Source organism: Gymnoscopelus microlampas (genome assembly GCF_963454915.1).
Source record: "Gymnoscopelus microlampas genome assembly, chromosome: 12".
Classification (NCBI taxonomy): domain Eukaryota; kingdom Metazoa; phylum Chordata; class Actinopteri; order Myctophiformes; family Myctophidae; genus Gymnoscopelus; species Gymnoscopelus microlampas.
In genome coordinates this window covers 15,436,741-15,458,667 of record NC_139949.1, presented here as the reverse complement: position 1 = coordinate 15,458,667, position 21,927 = coordinate 15,436,741, and the positions used below count along the sequence as shown (strand labels likewise).

At 42.2% G+C, this 21,927-nt stretch overlaps 1 protein-coding gene across 1 annotated transcript in view; it reads left to right on the top strand.

Moving 5' to 3' along the window:
* The window catches only part of LOC311056515 (actin-binding LIM protein 3-like), a gene marked incomplete at its 3' end in the record, with an annotated part of 78,525 nt that overhangs the window by 15,450 nt on the left and 41,148 nt on the right, over nt 1–21,927 (top strand). Inside the window, exons 3-4 of the mRNA XM_084073193.1 lie at nt 18,756–18,939; nt 19,954–20,066. Coding sequence (XP_083929319.1) covers nt 18,756–18,939; nt 19,954–20,066 — 297 coding nt within the window. The remainder of the gene's footprint in view (nt 1–18,755; nt 18,940–19,953; nt 20,067–21,927) is intronic.

Genomic DNA, 21,927 nt, shown 5'->3' with positions numbered 1-21,927 from the left:
TTCCAACCCAGAGCTAATTGTATTACATTTATATCTATTGTGGCGAAAGAATAACAAGGCAACAATCCATTTTCGGCTCGTTTTGCTGTACTCTCTGGCACTAAATGCTAATTCGAGCTGCCTGAATGCACTCATTACTTTCAAACTCTGCTGCATTTTGCACAGGCGGATAATCAGCAGAGATAGAAAACCAAACTATATACCGAATAATAACTCTTCCAGGCTGGACAGAGCCAGAGCACACAAGGTATTGCAGACTTGCACACGTGCTTTACTTTACAACTTATTGCAAGGGCATAGGCTAACTGTGATTAATTTTTTCCACAGTTGAACTCTTGTAATTGTAGAGCTAACATGGAAATGATTATAACTATTATGACGATTATGGGGAAAAAAATGTGATTATCTCAAATAATTGTGATTAAACCATTGAGACATGGAACGCATCTGTGTCACTTTTTCTTTGGCTCTTCAAAAATAGCAGATATACAAGCTCATAGCACGGCACCGAGTGCCGCGCTATGAACTTGTAGATCTGCTATTTTTGAAAAATCGTAGAAAAAAATCTGTTAGGATTTAGAAAACATTTTAAGAATCGGACTCAGGCCTTAATGAGTTAACCAATTATGTAATAATTGTGACAGGCCTACGTAGAGCGGTGTGTCTAGGCGACACAAGACGATGTGAAGCCAGAACTCAACTCAACTCAAAGCACATTTACAACAACCAAGGTTGACCAAAGTGCGAGGAGAGAAAAAACAAAGGACCCAATGTGTCAAATCACACTATAATTCATTTCTGTCCTGTGCCTGTCAGAACATTTTGTGGGCCCTGGCCAACTCACTGCTGGACAAACACTGCCATAGAGGGTATATGTCCATCTGCGAGAATTGTTCTACCATGTCAGGGGTCACTACCCAGACTGCCCAGGGGTGGCAGGGTTCCCTGCCACGGTCTCCGCAGCTAGACAGCTGGTTCTCTGGAGAATGACTGAGCTGACTGAGGCTGTTGGCGATATAAAATGTCAAACTTGGCCCAAAGTTGTTAATATTACCGCCGTGCTCTGACCACTCTGGTGCGTTGTCCTAGTAGACTGTTCAACAAACAGAAATAAAAGTGCTATTTTATTGTTCTGCTTCCATATGCCTCAAGTCACGTGACATGCCTTCATCTGTGTTGTCAGTCACCATTGGCACCATTAGAATATTTTCCATTCATCTGTATAGTAACAGAAATGTCATATTTGCATCATTATTTCCACTTCGTTTTCCACTCTCTTTTAACCACTTTCAACCTGGCATCCCTGTTTTGGGTCAAACAATACAAAACATGAGCTTGTTGATCAGCTATATGAATGATTTTGAAAGTATACAATTATTAAGGATATGGCCTGTTTTGGCCATAGTAATTATGTATTTGGATTATTGGTACTATACCTTGTCAGTCATTTCTTTGTATATTTCAGTAATAGGCTTTGTATATTTAAGTTATTTGTCATAGATGCAACTTTTGTTTACAAAGCCCATAAGGTAATCTGAAAATGTCATGATTGTGACAGCCCATAGCGGTCAGCATTTCTGCTCCAACTACAATCAATTCACATAAACTGCCGTCAAATGGACCCTAATGTTGTAAATACCGCGCCAGCAGAGGAAAGGAAGGGAGTTCTAGCTTATTCACCACCTCTCTTATCTTATAAGATATAAGATATATCTCATCTTATCTCTTATCCATCGACCTCGTTTCATGTTTTTGTGCTTTAGCTTAGATTGCACTTTCTGCTCTTCTGATTCTTCCACTGCTCTCAATCTGTTTTTTAGGGGGGCCTTTAGTATACAGTGGAGATAGACAGGAAACGGGAAGAGAGAGATGGGGAGTGACACGCAGCAAAGGTTTACGGGATCGGGATTCGAACCTGCGTTATGTGGTATGCGCCTGGACCGCTAGGCCAGCGGGCGTGGGCGCCCCCGTTCTCAATCTGTTTTACTGATGTTTTAATGCTTTCATCATCATTAGGTTTCGAGAGCCTATCAGGCTTCGAACCCTATTACATCTGTAAGAATTCATGATCTTCCGCCGGTTTTGCCAGTTCTGGCCTAACCGCCTGGTCACTTCTTATGAAATTCGGCAATATGGTAGAGGGCTATGCCAAACGGCGAAAACCCGAAACTCACAACCATTGGCCAAAGGGTGGCGCTGTAGCACTCAATTGAACATGCCAACTTTGAACAGGTACAGCTCATGCCCTGTTCGACCTACAGCCATGAAACTTCGATACACACATGCGTCTCCTCATGCCTAACAACTTTCGCTGTTTGACTTTTGACCTCTGACCTTTAGATCTCCCACCATTTCGAATTCTATGAAAAGCAGTAAAAAGCAGTAAAAAAATCACTTCTCCTGGGATTTATGAGCAATCTGTACGAAACTGTATACACATGAACTTTGGACCAATGCCGACAAACGTAACTTAGCGGATTTTCCATAAGTGAAAACGTTAAGCTTTTATAAGCCAATGAAAATTGCAGCTTTTTTTTAATTATTCATCTGCCCCTAACACATACATGCAGACTCACATTTGTTTGACACTTTGCAATATTGTAGAGGGTCCTTCCAAGTATCACTGAAACCAATCTTACTCCAATTGGTCAAAGGGGGGCGCTATAGCAATTTTTTGAAAATGCAAACTTTAAACAGGCAAAAGTCATGCCTCGTTTGGCCGACAGCCGTTAAACCTGCTTACACATGTGCCTTGACTCATGAGGAACACATGTATCACTTTGACCAGTAAGCTCTGCCCTTAGATTGTCTGCAATTTTGAGCAGTTTGAAAAACATTTAAATCCAGGATTTCTGAGCAATTTGCATGAAACTGTGTCAAATACATGTTTGAGGCCCTTTTTCACAGGTTCAGGTGTGTTGGTTCAATAGCTTGATCGCTTAATCATCTGCCTTGAAACCATAGGGTAGCCGGTTCGAATCCCACCTCAGGTAGACTTAATTATAATTGCATTGCACACAACATGACTATATCAATGAATACATGTGCAATTGTTAAAGATGACGAGAAATGCATACTTGAAAGTAGTTATTTTCAATGTATGACGTACTTCATTCGCGCTTTTGTTTTGTTTTGTTGGATTCTCCCTTTTCACTGTCTAAGGCTGTGTATTGGATAGCTCCACCAGTAGAGTGTGAGTCTCATGTGCCGAAGGTCCCTGGTTCGAATCCCACTTATTACAGTTCACATTTAAATTGCATTGTACAAAACATGACCCTGTTAATTCAGACAAGTGCAATGTTTAGACAATAACACGAAATGCTTTTGAGAGTAGTTTTTTTTTATGTATGACATACTTTCTTGTGAAAATAGCCGATCTACAATCTCACACCTTTTTAGATAGCAACGCGTTGTGAGCTTGTAGATCGACTATTTTCCACTAGTTTCCATTCCGAAATATATTGAGCAGTTTGAAAAACATTTAAACCAAGGATTTCTGAGCAATTTGCGTGAAAGTGTGTCATGTGTGTGAACTCCCTTTTCACTAGTACAGGTCTGTTGGCCCAATGGCTTAATCATCTGCCTTGAAACCACAGGGTTCCTGGTTCGAATCCCACGTCATGTAGAATTCATTATAATTGCATTGCACACAACATGACTGTATCAATGAATGCATGTGCAATTGTTAACCAGTAAACTCCGCCCTTAGATTGTCTGCAATTTTGAGCAGTTTGAAAAACATTTAAATCCAGTATTTCTGAGCAATTTGCGTGAAAGTGTGTCATGTGTGTGAACTCCCTTTTCATCAGTTCGGGTCTGTTGGCCCAATGGCTTAATCATCTGCCTTGATACCAGAGCGTCGCCGGTTCAAATCTCACCTCATGCAGACCTCAACTCAATTGCATTACACACAACATGACTGTATCAATGAATAAACATGCAATTGTTAAATGAAACGCTTATTGAGAGTAGTTGTTTTCAATGTATGATGTACTTCATTCCCTCTTTTGTTTTGTTTTGTTTTGTTGGATTCTCCCTTCTCACTGACCAAGGCTGTGGATTGAATAGCTTGATCAATACAGTGTTAGTCTCATGTGCCAAAGGTCCACGGCTCAAACCCCACTTGTCACAGTTTACATTTAAATTGCATTATGCAAAACATGACCCTGTTAATTCAGACATGTGCACTTTGCTCTCTCTCTCTCTCTCTCTCTCTCTCTCTCTCTCTCTCTCTCTCTCTCTCACTCTGTCACAGTCTGTCTGTCTGCCTGTCTGCCACTCTGTCACTGTCTGCCAGTCTGCCAGTCTGCCACTCTGTCACTGTCTGTCTGTCTGTCTGTCTGTCTGCCAGTCTGCCAGTCTGCCACTCTGTCACTCTGTCACTCTGTCACTCTGTCACAGTCTGTCTGTCTGCCTGTCTGCCACTCTGTCACTGTCTGTCTGTCTGCCAGTCTGCCACTCTGTCACTGTCTGTCTGTCTGTCTGTCTGCCAGTCTGCCACTCTGTCACAGTCTGTCTGTCTGTCTGCCAGTCTGCCACTCTGTCACTGTCTGTCTGTCTGCCAGTCTGCCAGTCTGCCACAGTCTGTCTGTCTGCCAGTCTGCCAGTCTGCCACTCTGTCACTGTCTGTCTGTCTGCCAGTCTGCCACTCTGCCACTCTGTCACAGTCTGTCTGTTTGTCTGTCTGCCACTCTGTCACAGTCTGCCAGTCTGCCAGTCTGTCACAGTCTGCCAGTCTGCCACTCTGTCACTGTCTGTCTGTCTGTCTGTCTGTCTGCCAGTCTGCCAGTCTGCCACAGTCTGTCTGTCTGCCAGTCTGCCAGTCTGCCACAGTCTGTCACAGTCTGCCAGTCTGCCAGTCTGCCACTCTGTCACAGTCTGCCAGTCTGCCAGTCTGCCACTCTGTCAAAGTCTGCCAGTCTGCCAGTCTGCCAGTCTGCCACTCTGTCAAAGTCTGCCAGTCTGCCAGTCTGCCACTCTTGTCACAGTCTGCCAGTCTGCCATTATTCTCGAAACCGCTAATTGCTGCTTGCAGCTATATTGTTGCTCTTGTTTTTATACTATTGTGAAGCACTTTGGAACCTTGGCTGATGGTTTAAAATTCTAGTTTTGGTTTATTAGACTACAGCCAACTGGTGTTCTTCAACAAGTGGGGCCCTGTCAATTCCCTTGAGAAATGCCATTGACCTGCCATTGGAGACCTTGCAACCCTTGACCTTGTCCGACCGCACCTGTTGTTCTGAATACTTGAGGTCTGCTGCATTTAGCCTACTATGTGTGCTGACTCAGCACTAAGCACATATTTTCCCATTCTAAATCAAGTGCTTCCTCATTCTGAATCATCATCTCAGTGATTGGCTCCAAGTAAAGTATGGGTAAAACAATTACATTTTAGCAATTAAATAATCAGTTCATTCATGTATGATTTAAACATGTCTAATGTGTTATTTACTTTAGAACTCGTGAATGCATGGTTAGTTTTTCTTATTGCTGGATAATCATGATAAGCCTATCTGCCTATTTCTTAGAAACCAAGACAGAGTCTAATAACAGTAGCCTGGTAAACCACCCGGTCGCGGAATTCAATTTCATTTCCATTCAGCAACCTTCCCTCATGAAATAAAATGCAATGTGATTTCCAGGGGGGGTTGGTTTACCAGGCTATAATAACAGTGGGGCTCCCATATGGATCTTGGATTCAGATGTGTCCTGTATGATGTATCTATGACACATAACTCCATATTTGGGCAAGGTTTGTCAGCCCAATCCAGCTGCCATTCATCCATTATAATTTTTTTAATTTAAATTCAAATATTTAAAAAAATACAAAACATCCTGCCCTGGACAGACACAGACAGACAGATGGACAAATAACAGACAGACAGACAGACAGACAGACAGACAGACAGACAGGCAGGCAGGCAGGCAGGCAGGCAGGCAGACAGACAGACAGACAGACAGACAGACAGACAGACAGACAGACAGACAGACTGGCAGACCCATTCCTAGACGGCTCCCCTCCACAGAATTATGCCATTAAAAGGACAAACTAACACGAAAATGAAATGGCCTAAACATTGAGGCTACTCTGAGAAAACGGCCAAGGGAACTGTCCCATGGTCTGAAATATGAATATGCTGGAGTTGCTCTCTTGAGAGGACAAGTCTGTGCAGCTCCAAGTCTTGCCTGCTCGTGGCCATATTAAATAGCTTCTCACTTAGACGCTATTAAACGTGTGCTGTGGGCTGTAATGGATGGGGAGCTGTGTCTGGGGATGATGGGCCGTTGCTGTGCTTTGGGATTCTGTGTTTGTCTCTGAAAGAGTGAGACCATAGACCGTAAAAAAATATGGACAACGTTACGCCATTTCTTTCTATAGACCGTAAATGAAGCCTATTATTCAGCGATTTCAAATCCGCCATCTTTATATATCCGGTTCAAAATGCAACCGGAAATTAATGCTATTGGCTGCAACTGCAGCGAGGGGGGGTCTTCATTCAGTAGAACCAGTAGAAACCCTAGAAACATACCCTACGTTATCATTAATTTTCTAATTAATGACACCATAATTTACTAAATGCATATCATGATGATTTAAAAAAGACTTTAAACGTTTTTATGAAAAGGTAAGGTAATAAAATCAAGTCAGTGAAACAGAGAAAGGAAGAGAGCGTTTAATGCTGCAATCCATAACCTTTATGTCCTACCTTGAACCCATGCATCTCCCATGTGTGAGACCAAACAACGGGTCATCCTTGCTTGTCCAGGGGGAGATATTGCGCCTCTATACGAGCTTCTAGCAGTACTATTTGTCAACCAGTAGACCTGTGTGTCCTACTCAACATCAGGGTCTACAATTCTCAGTGGAATCATATAGGGAGACCACCTCCAACCACTGCAATTGTGTTAGTTATATTAACACTAGTCCATACCCGGTCGACGCATCCGTGGGGGGATATGCGCACATGATCTGGCAACCCGGGAGGCGACATTCTTTCACACAAAAACGCTAATAAACAGCTGAGATTTGGTGATATCGAAAAACGGGCTTCGCAGTTCCGTGGGCATGGTAATGGCCAATGGCTGTGTGCAAATTCAGATCAATTGCTCCAGCCACTGAGGAGAACCGGGCAGAACAATTTTGGCCTCACCACCACGACACCATGCACCCACGCACTACAGAGGTTTGTCAAATTATAGGAGGATGCTCTACCATACACATCGGTTAAATAACGTTTTATTCATTAAAATAAGCCCGGGAATCCACAGTACAATCGTCAGTATTAATTGAACTCTGAGTATTAATTGAACTCTGAGAGTTTACAAATGGACCCACAAATGAACCCTTACAGGTCCATTTTGTCCCCCTTGGATTTACAAATGGATACACTGTTAACACTGAGGCTTTTACAGTGTATATTACTGGAAGTACGTATATTATATACACGTGTGTATTTACACACATGCATTATGCATGCATGTGTTTGATTATGTGCATGTTTTCCTTGTGTGCACAGTGTGTGGGTGTATGCATGTATGTACGTATGTGTGTGTGTGTGTGTGTGTGTGTGTGTGTGTGGGTGGGTGTGCGTGTGCATGTGCTTTATGTGCGCTCGCTTGCTTGCACGTCCACACGTGCTCAGTCCTCTTTTAGCCACAAGTCTCACATTATTGTGAACAGCATTAGTTCCAGTCGGACAGAGAAAGGTCAGGCTGGTATTTTAGAACAGCAGCCGTTTCACCACCAAGAGACAGAGAACACACTGGAAACCTTTGATTTGTGTTTAGTACTGACAATGATGGCTTCTGCTGCTAAACTCTACAGCCTGACCGATGCCAGACTAATGTTTTGACCGATATGCATAAAAATGCACTCTGGAAATCTATTTAAGAAACTTTGGCTTGATTAAAGTTTCTATTTGAGAACATTTAACTTATTAACAAACAAATAATATATATTTTTAAATGAAGTACAGTATATTTATTAAACTTCAATGTATGAAAAGAGCATTTAACTCTAATTATAAAATGCACCAAACCAAACTTCCTTTCATTTAACCACTTACTGTATGCCCTATATTCAAAACAATTCATGAATAGAAGTTCTACAAGCCCCCAACAGGCCGATCTTATATCTGTTATTGATACTAGACCATACCCGGTGAAGGGCGCAGGCGAAAGTAGTTGCAAACTTGGGGTTATTGCATGTCCTGTTGCGCGGTCCGCACAACAGGACTCTATTTGTTTTGCTGCTGTGAACGAGAGCCATTTGGAATCCTGAGGCTGATGACAGTATATCAATACGGGAAACTCAATAATTATTATTATTAAAGATCGGGGGTCCAGTTAGCAAAAGAAGTTGGACTGTTTTCGATGTAGTGAGTCACGGGGGCCACGGGTGGTCATTGAAGTGGGTCCTATGAAATTGAATGGGTCCCCAATATAATGTGTTTTTTGACAAATTGTAGTGTTTAACAGGCAATGTAGAGCGAGGCACTCATGGTAGACTGAGCACATGCTGAGGCAGGGAGGGGGGCAGACTTTGGGAGCAGAAAATATAATTGCAATTGTTTGTTGGCCAGCAGTATAGTTTCCAGCTACTTCTTTTTAATCTACAGGGTAACACTATTTCTTTTATATCACTATAAACATAAAATGATTGCAGACTTGCAAAATCATGGCACAGACAATCACACTTCAGGTCCGTGTTGTGTTGAAACTTGTATCCTTGTAGAAAAGTGCTACCCCAAGCAGCTGCAGACGGTAATAAATGCTATTCTATGATTTCAACACAGATTTGTTGTTCATATAGCATAGCATTTAGCAGGGTAGCAGGATTTAGCATAAGCTACTGTATGATGCGTCCCGTGTCTTTCTTAATAATATGTGTCAGGGAGGTGGGACGCGCAGTGTTCAACATCACTGCTTTAACAGAGCACAGCGTTAACAGAGCACAGAGCACTCTGTACTCTGTGCTCTGTACTCTGTACTCTGTACTCTGGTCAAACTGCAGACAGGCACCACGTAGCCACAAAGGTTGAATAGTAGCCTTGTGAACCAACTGCCATGTGGCCCATATGTCAGGAGCCTACATGTATCTCCTGTTTCTGTAGCGTGAGGCAGCTAGATGCAAGTACACCGCCTGGACATGATGCTAGTATTTCACAGGGACTTAGCCCCCAATCAAACTCTTGTTTTTTTTGTCTTTGGTTATTTATTTGTCTTTGGTATATGACTCAGCCAGGGATCGAACCCCGACCTCCCAGTCTCAGGACACTCTTAACCACAAGACCACTGAGCAAAGGATGAATAGGCACTGTCTTATTTAGTCTGGCTCCTGAACGAGGACCAGTCATAACATTTTGTGTTCAGATTCTGTGTTTCTTTAGTGATGAAAACATTGTATAACATACCGTAGGTTAGATAACCCAGATTGGACAGAGTTCTGTAACTCTAGCCCCCAGTTTGGGAATTAGGGATGTCTGTTGTTCCCCTTAAAAAATCATTTTCCCTTTTAGTGCAGTGTAAACAGAGAGGAGCCAGATTAGATTTTATGTAATGGTCCCCCTGTGTACTGTATGGGGCATTTCACTGCACAATCATAAAATATTTACAATTTACAATTAAGGTGCTTTCCTGGTGCTCATGTCCACTCAATTGAGTTATGCAATCAAGAGCAATACAGTATTAAGAAACAGAAAAGGATAGCGCTTTTTTAAAAGGCCCCAGTGGATCTGTGTGGCCGTTTGCCAGGAAAGTGGGTTGTTTGAAATGTCAAATGATGAATAGCATTCTCGCGCATTTTTAGCACTTCAGCTGCTCTTGAACATTGTTGTCTCTAGACAATAAAAAAATGGCGGCACTGGGTCTTTAATGAACCGAAAGTAAGCAATTATTTCACCGTCAGCCTACTGTCAAGGTAGCGACAATATTCTCCACTTTTATGTGGTTTTATTGTCTTTAGCGCTTTAATTTGACCCTGAAAAAGTGTAATAAATTAGACAGACAAACTATACTATCTCTCTCTCTCTCTCTCTCTCTCTCTCTCTCTCTCTCTCTCACACGCACGCACGCACGCACACACGCACACGCACACGCACACGCACGCACACACACGCACACACACGCTCATTGAGACACTTAACAAGCTGGCTCAGATCAGGTCATATCCATTCACTCCACTGGGCTTATGGCTATTATCTTGATTAGAGTTGAGACAGCCTATTCTCTGATGCTTTAAACCGCAGGATGCTGCAGAGTTGGCTCCCTTTGCATATACCACAGATTTTAATATCATGTCATACTGGGGACTGGGAGGCTGTGTCTCTGAGCGCACTGAGCTGCAGAGCGAGGCAACTAAAGGGTGATTTAGGGGCCGTGTCCACCGATGCGTTCTTATCTCTCCCTTATGCAGGTGTAATGCATGGTACGACATGGTGCTCTGTGGCTTGTATACAAACTGGCTGAGCAGTTGACATACATTTTGGATTAAGATGCTAAGAGAAAAAGCCTCTGAGTGAGTATAAAAGAGGGCTCAATATTGCGGCATGGAAGGCAGCAGCTTCTGGTTGAAAGTACTTTTAGTTAAGTACTGTACTTAAATACGATTTTGAGGTATTTGTACTTTACTTGAGTGTTTCCAATTTCTAATACTTTTACTTCTACTCCACTACATCTCAGAGGCAAATAATATACTTTTACTCCACTGCAATTATTTGAAAACTTTAGTTGCTAGTTACTTTGAAGATTTTGATTATTATTACAAAACATACATTGCATGTACTTTTACTCAAGTGAATTTTAAATTCCAGACTTTTACTTGTAACAGAGCATCTCTGCATGGCAGTATTGATACTTTTACTTAAGTAAAACATGTGAGTACTTTTTCCACCACTGGGATTAAGATGCTAAGAGAAAAAGCCTCTGAGTGAGTATAAAAGAGGGTTCATTATATTGCGGCATGGAAGGCAGCAGCTTCTGGTTGAAAGCGCACATTGGATGACTGGGATTGCTTGTGCATTAGCGTGATATGTAAGGAAGAACTGTCAGTAAGAACAATCCATCAACAACTACATAGAGGAATGTTATAGTTGGGTTACAAAGACGAATACACATAATTGTGACAAAAACAGAGGATCGGGGCACTCAATTGTTCAAAGGAGGAAACAGTCTTTAAAACAAGACAAACGCCAAGCTGTTAAGAAAGACCTACAGAGGTCTTCATCCGGGCGAGACACATTTGAGAGTTCAATTTCAATTCAATTCAATTCAAAGGGCTTTATTGGCATGAGAAAACATACGTTTACATTGCCAAAGCAGAAAGCACAACAATACAGCAATACAATCAAAACAAAAAATATGTACATTTGAAAGTCAGAATCTTCAATAGATCAATTTCTATGTACCAAGATCACTGGGTGCAGGTCTAGTGCAGGAATATACACAATGAATAGTCTTTAGGGTGGTTGTGTTCCGTTTGATATCCTTCTCCTATCACAGCAACTCACGAATCTTGCTGCTGTGTTTGCACATTGTTGTACTTCGCCCAGCAGATATGGGAGTTTTTTGTCGTTGGTCATGTTTTCAAAATCTCTGTGTGTTGTTGTAATCTGTGGGAAGTATGTGTCTCTGATGTCTTGGTACAATGGACAGACGGTTAGGAAGTTGGACAGACGGTTAGGAGTTCAGTGGTGCAAAACATTCAGCGTAGCGATAGTTCATGTAGCCACGGAAGACAGGATGTTTTCATGCTAGCTCACTCTCCCCGGATACCAACGCCCCATTTATTCGTTAACAAGTTAATAAATACACGTGCACCTACAAATCAGTCTGTCTCTCCACTTTCAACCTCTCTTCATTCTCATTCGCTACAAGTACAACTCACACACGCCCTCATTCCCTCAGTGCATCTCAGGCGGTTCATTTAAGCAGTCTCTGTTCTCTGTTCATTCTACGTGCTTCGCTGTCTCAGCTGGTTGTACAGCTGTCAGTTTTCAAATTCCTTCCACATCCCCGGCCTCCTCCCTGTGGCATTTAGTTCTTATTGTAAATAGGATGATTCTGTGGATTATACTGTGGTTCTAGGGATTGTACTATGATATGTGGTAGTTTAATTATGCATTGAAGGTTCAATGCTATGTTCATGTAATAACTGTCTGTATTTTATGCTCTGCTCTGGGGGGTTTGTAATTTCAGATCTGTTGTCATGCTTGCGCAGGTAAATAAATGGTAAATGGTTCATCCTGAGCTGAAGTGCCTAAATGAACCATAATGATTCACTTGTCTACAGATGTGGAAAAAAAGTGATAGGGTCAGAGGAGTCATCCTTCACCATATTTCAACAAGTACTATAGTGCATGTGTAGTAGCATACACCAAGACAACGGTACAGGTCTGAATGCTTGACCCCTTCAGAGAGGGGAGCTGGTGGCTGCTCTTTTTATGCTGTGTGTGTGTGGGGGGGGGTCCCTTAGAGGGAAGGGTCACTGCTAATCAATACAAAGTTATTCTGTGTGATCACCTTTTATCCTATGATGACACATTTCTATCCTGTTGGGAGTGGTCTCTTCCAGGGGCCAAGGGGTCACCGAAAGGTTTGCTGAGTATGAAGATTTGGTGAATAATATGCTATATGACCTTCACGATCACCAGGTCTCATCCCAGTTGAACAGAGGTGTAAAGTAACTAAGTACATTTACTTGAGTACACTTTTGAGGAATTTTTACTTTGCTGGAATGTTTCCCATTTTCAATACTTTTACTTCTACGCCATTACATAGAGGCAAATATTGTACTTTTACTCCACTACAATTACAGCTTTAGTTACGAGTTAATTGGCAAATTTAGATTATTATCACAAAACATACATTAACCACTACAGTTTGTATACATTTCGGCCATTTGAAAATAGCAGATCTACAAGCTCACAATGCGTCGCATCGCGACGCATTGTGAGCATTGTGACGCATATTTGTAGACATTTTGAACTTGTGAAACGGGACATTATGCATAATGAGTACTTTCTGCTTTTGCCACTTTATGTACATTTTAATACCAATACTTGGTACTTTTACTCAAGTTAATTTTGATTACCTTACTTTTACTTGTAACAGAGTATTGCAGTATTGATACTTTTACTTAAGTAAAACATTTGAGTACTTTTTCCACCACTGCAGTTGAACACCCGTGTTAGACATCCCTCTCCACCACCATCAAAACACCAACTGAGGGAATGGTTTTCGTTGGAATGGTGTTCCATCCCTCCAGGAGAGTTCAGAGACTTGTACAATCTATCTATGCCAAGGCACTTTGAAACGGTTCTGGAGGCTCTAAAGACACATTATATGGGGTTTTCCTTTCATTTGTCACCTGTCTGTGTACATTATAGTGTATGACCAAAAGTCAATGGACACTTTCTAAGTGTTAGGTAAGTGAGAAACTCTATCTTTTTTCTTTTGGTTAAGGATTTAGGTCAGGGATAATTATTTTCTTTATTAGTCAGTTCTTTTTACTACTTTGTAAACCGGCACCCTGAAGTCATTTTTGCACTTGCACAAAAAAGAGGTTGAAGTCTCTAGAAAACAAAATTAAAAGCAATTCACTTTTGAGACTACCGTTGTCCTCCATTATTATGTTACCTTCCCTACCCTAGACAGGGGGTCGGAACATAATGTTTCTAATTAGTGCCCCTGGTTCCCTTGAATGGAAATCTTAATGCTACAGTTACAATGGCATTCTAGTCTAGACAATTGTCTGCTTCCAATTGTGTGCCAGTAGTTTGAATATGTGTTCTGGTTGTCTCCTCCAGGCCGAAGGCATGGCCGAGACTTTGTTGTCGCCCCTGTCCATCCGTGTGTGTGTGTGTGCAAACACATTTTTGGCTATTACTCCTACAGATTTTGTCCACACATCATGCAAATCGGTACACATTAACTCTATAGTCATGTGATCAAGATGGACTTCCAATTTTTCATATTCCATCCTGATTGGCTAAGATTGGCATTCAAAGAGTCCGTTTTGAACAAAATGCCTCAAATCATGAACGCATGCGATTGCAGTGCACAACTTTGCACGCACATTCCCTCTAGGCCAAGGAAGAAATGCCACCCTAATTTTTTTAAATCAGCCTCAGGGTGGTGCTATAACAGACCGATTCACGTTTTTACCTAAAACTGGACCAGTCGGGGTGAAACTTTGCATGCACACTCACTAGAGGCCAAGGAAAAACCTTTGCCCTGCATTTTTCACATCTGCCTTTTATAGCGGCACCAGGAGGCACATTATCTCTATAGTCATGTGATCAAGACGGATTTGTCCAATTGTTCATATTCCACCCTGATTGGCTAAGATTGCTATCTAAAGTTAGCAGGAAAGGCTTATTTTGAACAAAATGCCTCTAATCATAAACGCAGCGTCCGATTGCCGTGAAACTTTGCACACACATTCCCACTAGGCCGAAGAAGAAATGGCCTTTTCACATTGGACTATTGTAGCGCCACCAGCAGGCTGATCTTTGCTAAACATTTTTTTTTTCTACAGATTTTGTCCAAAAATCACGCACATCGGTACGCATTATCTCTATAGTCATGTGATCAAGACGGATCTGTCACATTTTTCATATTCCATCCTGATTTGCTAAGACTGGCATCTAAAGTTTGTGCAATAACTTCATCAATACTTCATCAACATTAATCCCTCAACTTCTGCAGATTCCACCTCTATAATGACTATAATTCCGAACAATGCTGGCCCACAATAACCTACCTGACCTGGTGGAGACCTGTGCTCCGAGGAGCACTTTTTCTTCTTTTGGCAATGACAAACAATGAACACCGGTGTTGTTTTTTTAATTAAGAAATCCAAAAAATAAACAAGAAGCTACCTTTCCTATAAATAGACTAGTGGCGGCCTCAGGCTATCTGAGAGGCAAGGGCAAATGTTTTTTTAAAGGCACCCAGCTGTATGTGGTGATGCATCAGTTGAGATGCATTTATGGCACACAGCTCCAAACCCTGATTTAAAAATATTTTATTATGTGACTACTACAACTCTGTAATAAAACACACAGGGAGCTCTTAACTATTTAACCATTGATTTCACAAACACACGTGAGCTCATCAACTCTCTGGCCAGGGTACTGTACATAAATTGTTACATAATCATGAATGCTGAATTGGGCTTTGTCGATGACGCTGCCTTGGCCTTCCACACAAAACCAGTTTTGGTCTGCTTGTGTCTAGTGCTGCTAGCCCATCAACCAGTGGTGTAAAGTAACTATGTACATTTACTCAAGTACTGTACTTTTACAATTTTTAGGTACTTTTACTTTACTGGAGTATTTCCAATTGTCTATACTTTTACTTACTCCACTACATCTCAGAGGCAAATATTGTACTTTTACTCCACTACAATTATTTGAAAACTTTAGTTTTTAGTTACTTTGCAGATATACATTATTACATTATAAAACATACATTAACCACTTTAGCCCTATTTTATACCTAGGCTATTTGAAAATATCAGATCTACAAGCTCACAGCGTGTCGCGACTTTAATTACATTTTTATACCAATACTTTTGTACTTTTACTCAAGTAAATTTTGAATTCCAGACTTTTACTTGTAACAGAGTACTTCTACATTGCAGCGTTGATACTTTTACTTAAAGTAAAACATTTGAGTACTTTTTCCACCACTGGTGGCCAGAAGGAGAATAATAGCAGAGCCTGTGAGCAGGCTGGCCTCTTGGATGGAAAATATCAGGAGGAAGCGCTGGCAACCTGCCTCCTCCTCTATCTGGTTGACCTCGTTCATTTCTGGGAACACACCAATACAATGCAGAGGAACATGACACCTGTCAGGGCAAAGGTGTAGTTTGGTGAGAAGCTGTTGCTGGCCAGGATACCGACCGCCAGGCCCAGGTAGCAGCATGCAGGCTGACATGAAGTTGAAGAGCAGAGCCTTCTTGATGCTCATGCCAGTGCTCAGCAAGATGGCAAAGTCACCCAGCTCGTGACCAAGCTGGTTCCAAAACGCAGTAACGAGGCAGTAAAGCCTGTGACTCTTATCTGACAGGCCCAACTGAAGGACACTGAGATAACACAGGTTGAGTGGCAACAACAATTTCTGTGCTTTTGCTGTTTACTTCTCTGAAAATATGTTTTCAATTAGACAAAGAATTTTGCTGAACATTATCATTGGGGCAGGGGTGGAAGGTGCTTCAGTCACAGAGACTGCTAAAATGGCTAGTGTTTCAGCAGGAACACTGACGTAACAAATCAAATGGACCACAATGGAAAAAAAGCCTCTGGCTTTTTGTAGCATCCATTTGGCGTGCTTCTAACTCGTTGTAGTGCCTGTGCCTTTAAAATTGTTGATAAAGTATTCAATTGCAATTTATGAGAAAGTCATCAGTAAATGAGGTCGGAAATTGTGGTTGAAATCGTATTCGATAACTGTGATGCATTAGTGAGATCATTTATTATTCTTTTTTGATATTTTCTGGAGGCTTTTCTGCCTTTATTTACAGTGTATAGTGAATCAGGGAGAGAGAAATGGGGAGAGACATCAAAGATCGTTCGAGAACGGTACTTGAACCCGCGATGCGCTATCAGGCTAGGCTATTATTTAGGCTATTATAGCCTAAGTGCCCGGACCGCTAGGTCAGCGGTCCGGACCTTATTAGTGAGATATGGATGGAAAAACAGAAGAGCAACAGACTCCTTTTATTAGCGCTATTTGACCTTTTTATATTATTTAATCTCTATGCACTCCTAATGCAAAGTAAAGGCTTCTTCTGCTCCTTTAAGCTGAAACACACACCACATCCACAGAGACTACACAAAACTACACAAACCAGCCACTCAGCACACACACACACACACACACACACACACACACACACACACACACACACACACACACACACACACACACACACACACACACACACACACACACACGCACACACGCTAACGTCTCTCAACAGAGACCGGACCACAAGCAATCACTTAGCTGACAGACTTTGCTTTGGCTAAATGAAAGCTATTTATCATACTGTCAATGCACATGTGTGTGCACATACCGTACACAGTCGGTGTAACACGCATGTACACATGCCCATGCATACACATGCCCATGCATACACATGCCCATGCATACACATGCACATGCATTTACATGCACATACTCGCATACTGTAGAAATGCACATTCTTACCGTTTGTATCACAAAGCAGTAAAAGCGATGCTGTAATCCATAATCTTTCTCATACACTGTACACGGGGCACACATGCGCTCACACACTGGCATAGCATTTATTGTACTACTGTGTGTAGAGATTAAGTAGTGTAATAAAGCAGATTATATGGCCAATCATTTAATCCTTCAGAGACGATTATGGCGATTATGGCGTTAACCCCCTAAAGGTCAAGGATAACAGATTGGGTGCAAGCCCCCCCCACCCCCAGAGGGTGAAACTGCTAGATTAGCAGATTAATACCGCGGGGGTTGCTATTACAGTACTTTCTCACACCAACACCAAGGTGTGTGAAGAGCTGCTTTGTTATGTGTAGGTCTGACTCAGAATGAGTCTCCATGTGTCTATGGATCGCAACACTTAAACCAAACGTCACGAGGCATGGATCACAACTTTATATTATGTGAGATTGTTTATCAAGGTAGTGCAGAATAAGCTGGGAAGGGTGCCTGCTGGCCTAGCGGTCGTGGCGCATACCACATAGGCTGGTAATCCAGTTTGACAGCGTGTCGCCGAGTCGACTCCCGATCCCGATGACCTTTGCTGCATGTCACCCCCCATCGCTCTCCCCACTTCCTGTCAGCCTACTTTCCTATCAATAAAGGATGAAGACCTTCTCATAATTTGTTGCCTTGCTCAAAATAAATCCTATATTTTTTCACCAAAGACGGAGTGCCTTGGAATTATTTTCTTTGCAAGTCTGCAGTCCACACCTTTTTGGAATAAAGCAGAACTTCTTTGAAAACCCTTTTTTGTTCAGCTGCTGGTTGTTCCGTTTGGTACTCGGTTGCTTTTGTTTAATTGGGGTGAGAAGGGGGTTGACTCTGGATTCTTTGGCTTGGAGTCCCCTAACCCCCCAACCCCCCGCCCGGTGTGAGTAACCTGAGGCAGAGAACAGGGAGAGAGAGAGAGAAGGATAGAGAGGGTGAAGGAGGGATGTGAAAGGCTGAAGCATGAACGAGAGTCAGTCCTGTTCTGTCTGGAAATCGGGAGGAGTTTGACAAAGTGTGATCAAGTGTGTTCCTTCCCGTCAAACCTCATAACCTCATTTTTTATACTATGTTGATGAATGGAATACATAGGACCACAATGGAAAAAAAGTATTTTTTGTGTTATCCTTTTAGCCCAAATGTCTGACTGTACCTAGTGCTGTTTACATTTATGACTAATAAAGTATTGTGCTGAGTGTGGATGAGCACAGCCACAGACTCGGTGATTGACGCTGTGAATTCAGGTGTGGAAGAAGAGTGTGGATTCTGTGATTAGACTGTATTCATTGCAGGTGTGTCCCACACTCCCTCATTGTAGTTCAATTCCACGAGCCATCTCCACATGTAAGTTATATGAACTATGATACAATATTGTGAGATAATCAATTAAACAACCAACTCATCTCTCTCTATCTCTCTCTCTCTCTCTCTCTCTCTCTCTCTCTCTCTCTCTCTCTCTCTCTCTCTCTCTCTCTCTCTCTCTCTCTCTCTCTCTCTCTCTCTCTCTCCAGTGTGTGGCTGTGACCTGGTGCAGTCAGGTTTCTTCCACCAGGCCGGTGAGTACATCTGCACCGAGGACTACCAGAGACTGTATGGGACCCAGTGTGACAGCTGTAACCAGTACATCACAGGGGAGGTGGTGTCCGCCATGGGCAGAACCTACCACCCTCACTGCTTCATCTGCAGCATCTGCAGGTGTGTGTGTGCGTGCGTGCGTGCATACGTGTGCGTGTGTGTGTGTGTGTGTGTGTGTGTGTCATTTATATCACTATACTTGTTAAGGTCAAATTGACAAAAAGGATAAAGTCTGCACACTGGGTCATGCTCCAAAGCTTAAACATTTATATGGTTCCTTTACACGTCCAATAATGGTGTAAAGCAGAGCCTTGTATTAGAGAGTTCCGCCAATGAGGGGGCAGAAACGGCACCGGTCACGTGGTTCATAATAGAAATAGTTACAAAGGCTCATAGACTTCAGTGCATTCCGTAAACTTCCGGTTTAGGGCTTTGTCACTATTTGCCAATAGACGGCTATGTAGAAGACCTGGCCCGATGAAGTGAACGGAGGTGATGCAACTCAGGTATAGTCGGTATAGCACCACCAGGAGGTGGCGCAATACCGACTCATGTAAAACACATTTTTTTATATTACTCCTTCAGATTCTATCCAATGGGTGAATGTAATGCACAATTTATGTAAAGCGCTTTGGATAAAAGCGCTATATAAATGCACCTGTCTGATTTTTCATATTCCATCCAGCATTGCTGGCTCACAACAACCTACCTAACCTGGCGGAGCACTTTTTCTAGTTCTTTTCGGATTTTGACCTCAGCCCATGCAGCACCTGGTTTTTAGTGAGTGGATGTGCGTGCTTTATTGTTTGTTTCTACGGTCAAAATGTTCTCAAAGTTATAGTACAATTTGACAGGGTTAGGATTAAACTTTTAGAGATTTGGTTTAGGGGTTGAGATTGGAGTTTATGCCTCATTTATACTTAGTTGTGTGCTGGTGTCACACACTAGAAATAGCAGATCTATCTCAGCAGCTCACCATGTGCTGTGGCGCGTTGTGAACATGTAGATCTGCTAATTTTGGTACGCGGCACCGACTTAAAGTTAAATTAACCCATTGTACTTGATGGCTAACGTGTGTGTGTGTGTGTGTGTGTGTGTGTGTGTGTGTGTGTGTGTGTGTGTGTGTGTGTCCAGGAGCCCATTTCCTATTGGAGACAGGGTGACCTTCAGTGGGAAGAAGTGTGTATGTCAGCACTGCTCGCAAAGTCTGAACACCGACAAGCCCGTCAAGGTCCACGGACCCAGTTGTAAGAAACACACGTACACATGCACGCACGCACACACGAACACATGCATGCACACAGTTTGAACAAGATGGCGCTGGGGCATGGCGATCGTTCGTGGCTCTTTCTTTGCTTTCGGTTTTTACTTCTACATTAGCTGCAAACCTGAGATTATGACAGAGACACATTACTGGACATGAACGATTTGTTGATGACAAATGTTAAATCCAACTTCCCAATACTGCTGCTGGTTATTGTATATGTTTTCATGTTTCTCTCTCAGTGGGCACGGTGTAAGTGGAGGCAAAACATTAGCTGAACAAGGTAGACTACATCCAATGCCAGACGCTACCTATCAATTTAGTTTGTTTGTTTTTGCGACCCTGGCATCCATAAGAAAACCAGGGACGAGGTTTTCTCGAACACACACTCACTTATCATTCATGCACTAATGGGCTCATTTACGAGAAACCATACTTTGTTTTTGTCCTATAGTTCCCCAATCTGTTTCTGATGAATGGACATGACAAACCTATAGATATGTATCCATACCTACCACAGATAATTAGTTGGGAACGGGACTCCAGCTGACACTGACACGTAAATTATGTAATGAATGAGGTTGGTGCAAAATGGGCCCGTTTGCTCTCCAAAAAGGAAGAATTAGACAATTCAAAACACCTGCTGATCAATTAACCATGGCACTGCTGTGTGAGTCACTCCCCCCAGCTCCCACAGCAATCTTATTGAGCTTCACAGCTTAAATTTGTGATAAGTGAAAAATTGGCTTCCTCACTCCCTTCATATGCCAGTGTTGATTGTCCATATGCAAGTTCAGATCAATTGGTCAACCCACTGGAGGAATCAAATGGATGATAATAGACAGATAAGAAGAACAGACAGACAGACAGACAGAAGGAAAGACAGAGATATTATCTAATTTTATGGCAGGACAGTAGGATAAAGATATGTTTTATCCTTTTCTTACTATTATTACTTTTTTATTGCTGCAATGTATGAGGATGTAATTATTTGACTATTACTACACACACGCATGCACGCACGCACACACACACACACACACACACACACACACACACACACACACACACACACACACACACACACACACACGCTCGCACGCACACACACGGTCACATATCTTGCTGATAAATGATGCAGGTGGTAAAGTGTTCTACAGTGTAAAGTTTGTAGCACAGTGAGTAGAGTACAACACTAGTTGTTTGTCTGTCTCAAATTAAGAACAACACACAAAGGGCAGTGGAATAAATATATAAAAGCATTGCAAATGAAGAAGTAATTTCATGCTGGCTGGCTGGCTTACATCCTCTCCTCCTCTTGCATGTTCCAGGGCCAGGTGTCTCTCTATAGGGGTATTCTATCCTCTCAGAAGGAAATGTGAGGCAGAGTGGAGCGCTGAGAGGAGAGAGGGGAAAGTGGGCCACTGTAGGAGAAAGAGAAAGGAAGGAGAGAGAGTGAGAGAGGGGACAAGTGCCTCATGCAGTATTCTTAATTTCTGCTTTCGGCTCCTCATGCTTTCCCCTTCCCTCTCTCTCTACAACAGCCTCTTGAAAAGCGAGAACAAGCTCAATTAAAAATTGACTTGAGTAGAAGTACAAAAGTATTGGTATCAAAATGTACTTAAAGTACCAAAAGTAAAAGTAGTAAAATGTTTGAAAATAGCCTATCTACAAGCTCACAACGTGTCGCGATGCGACACGTTGTGAGCTTGTAGATCGGCTATTTTCAAATAGCCTATGTATAAAATAGGGCCGAAGTGGTTAATGTATGTTTTATAATATATTAATTGATAATTGCAAAGTAACTAGTGACAGAAGTTTTCAAATAATTGTATATATAATTG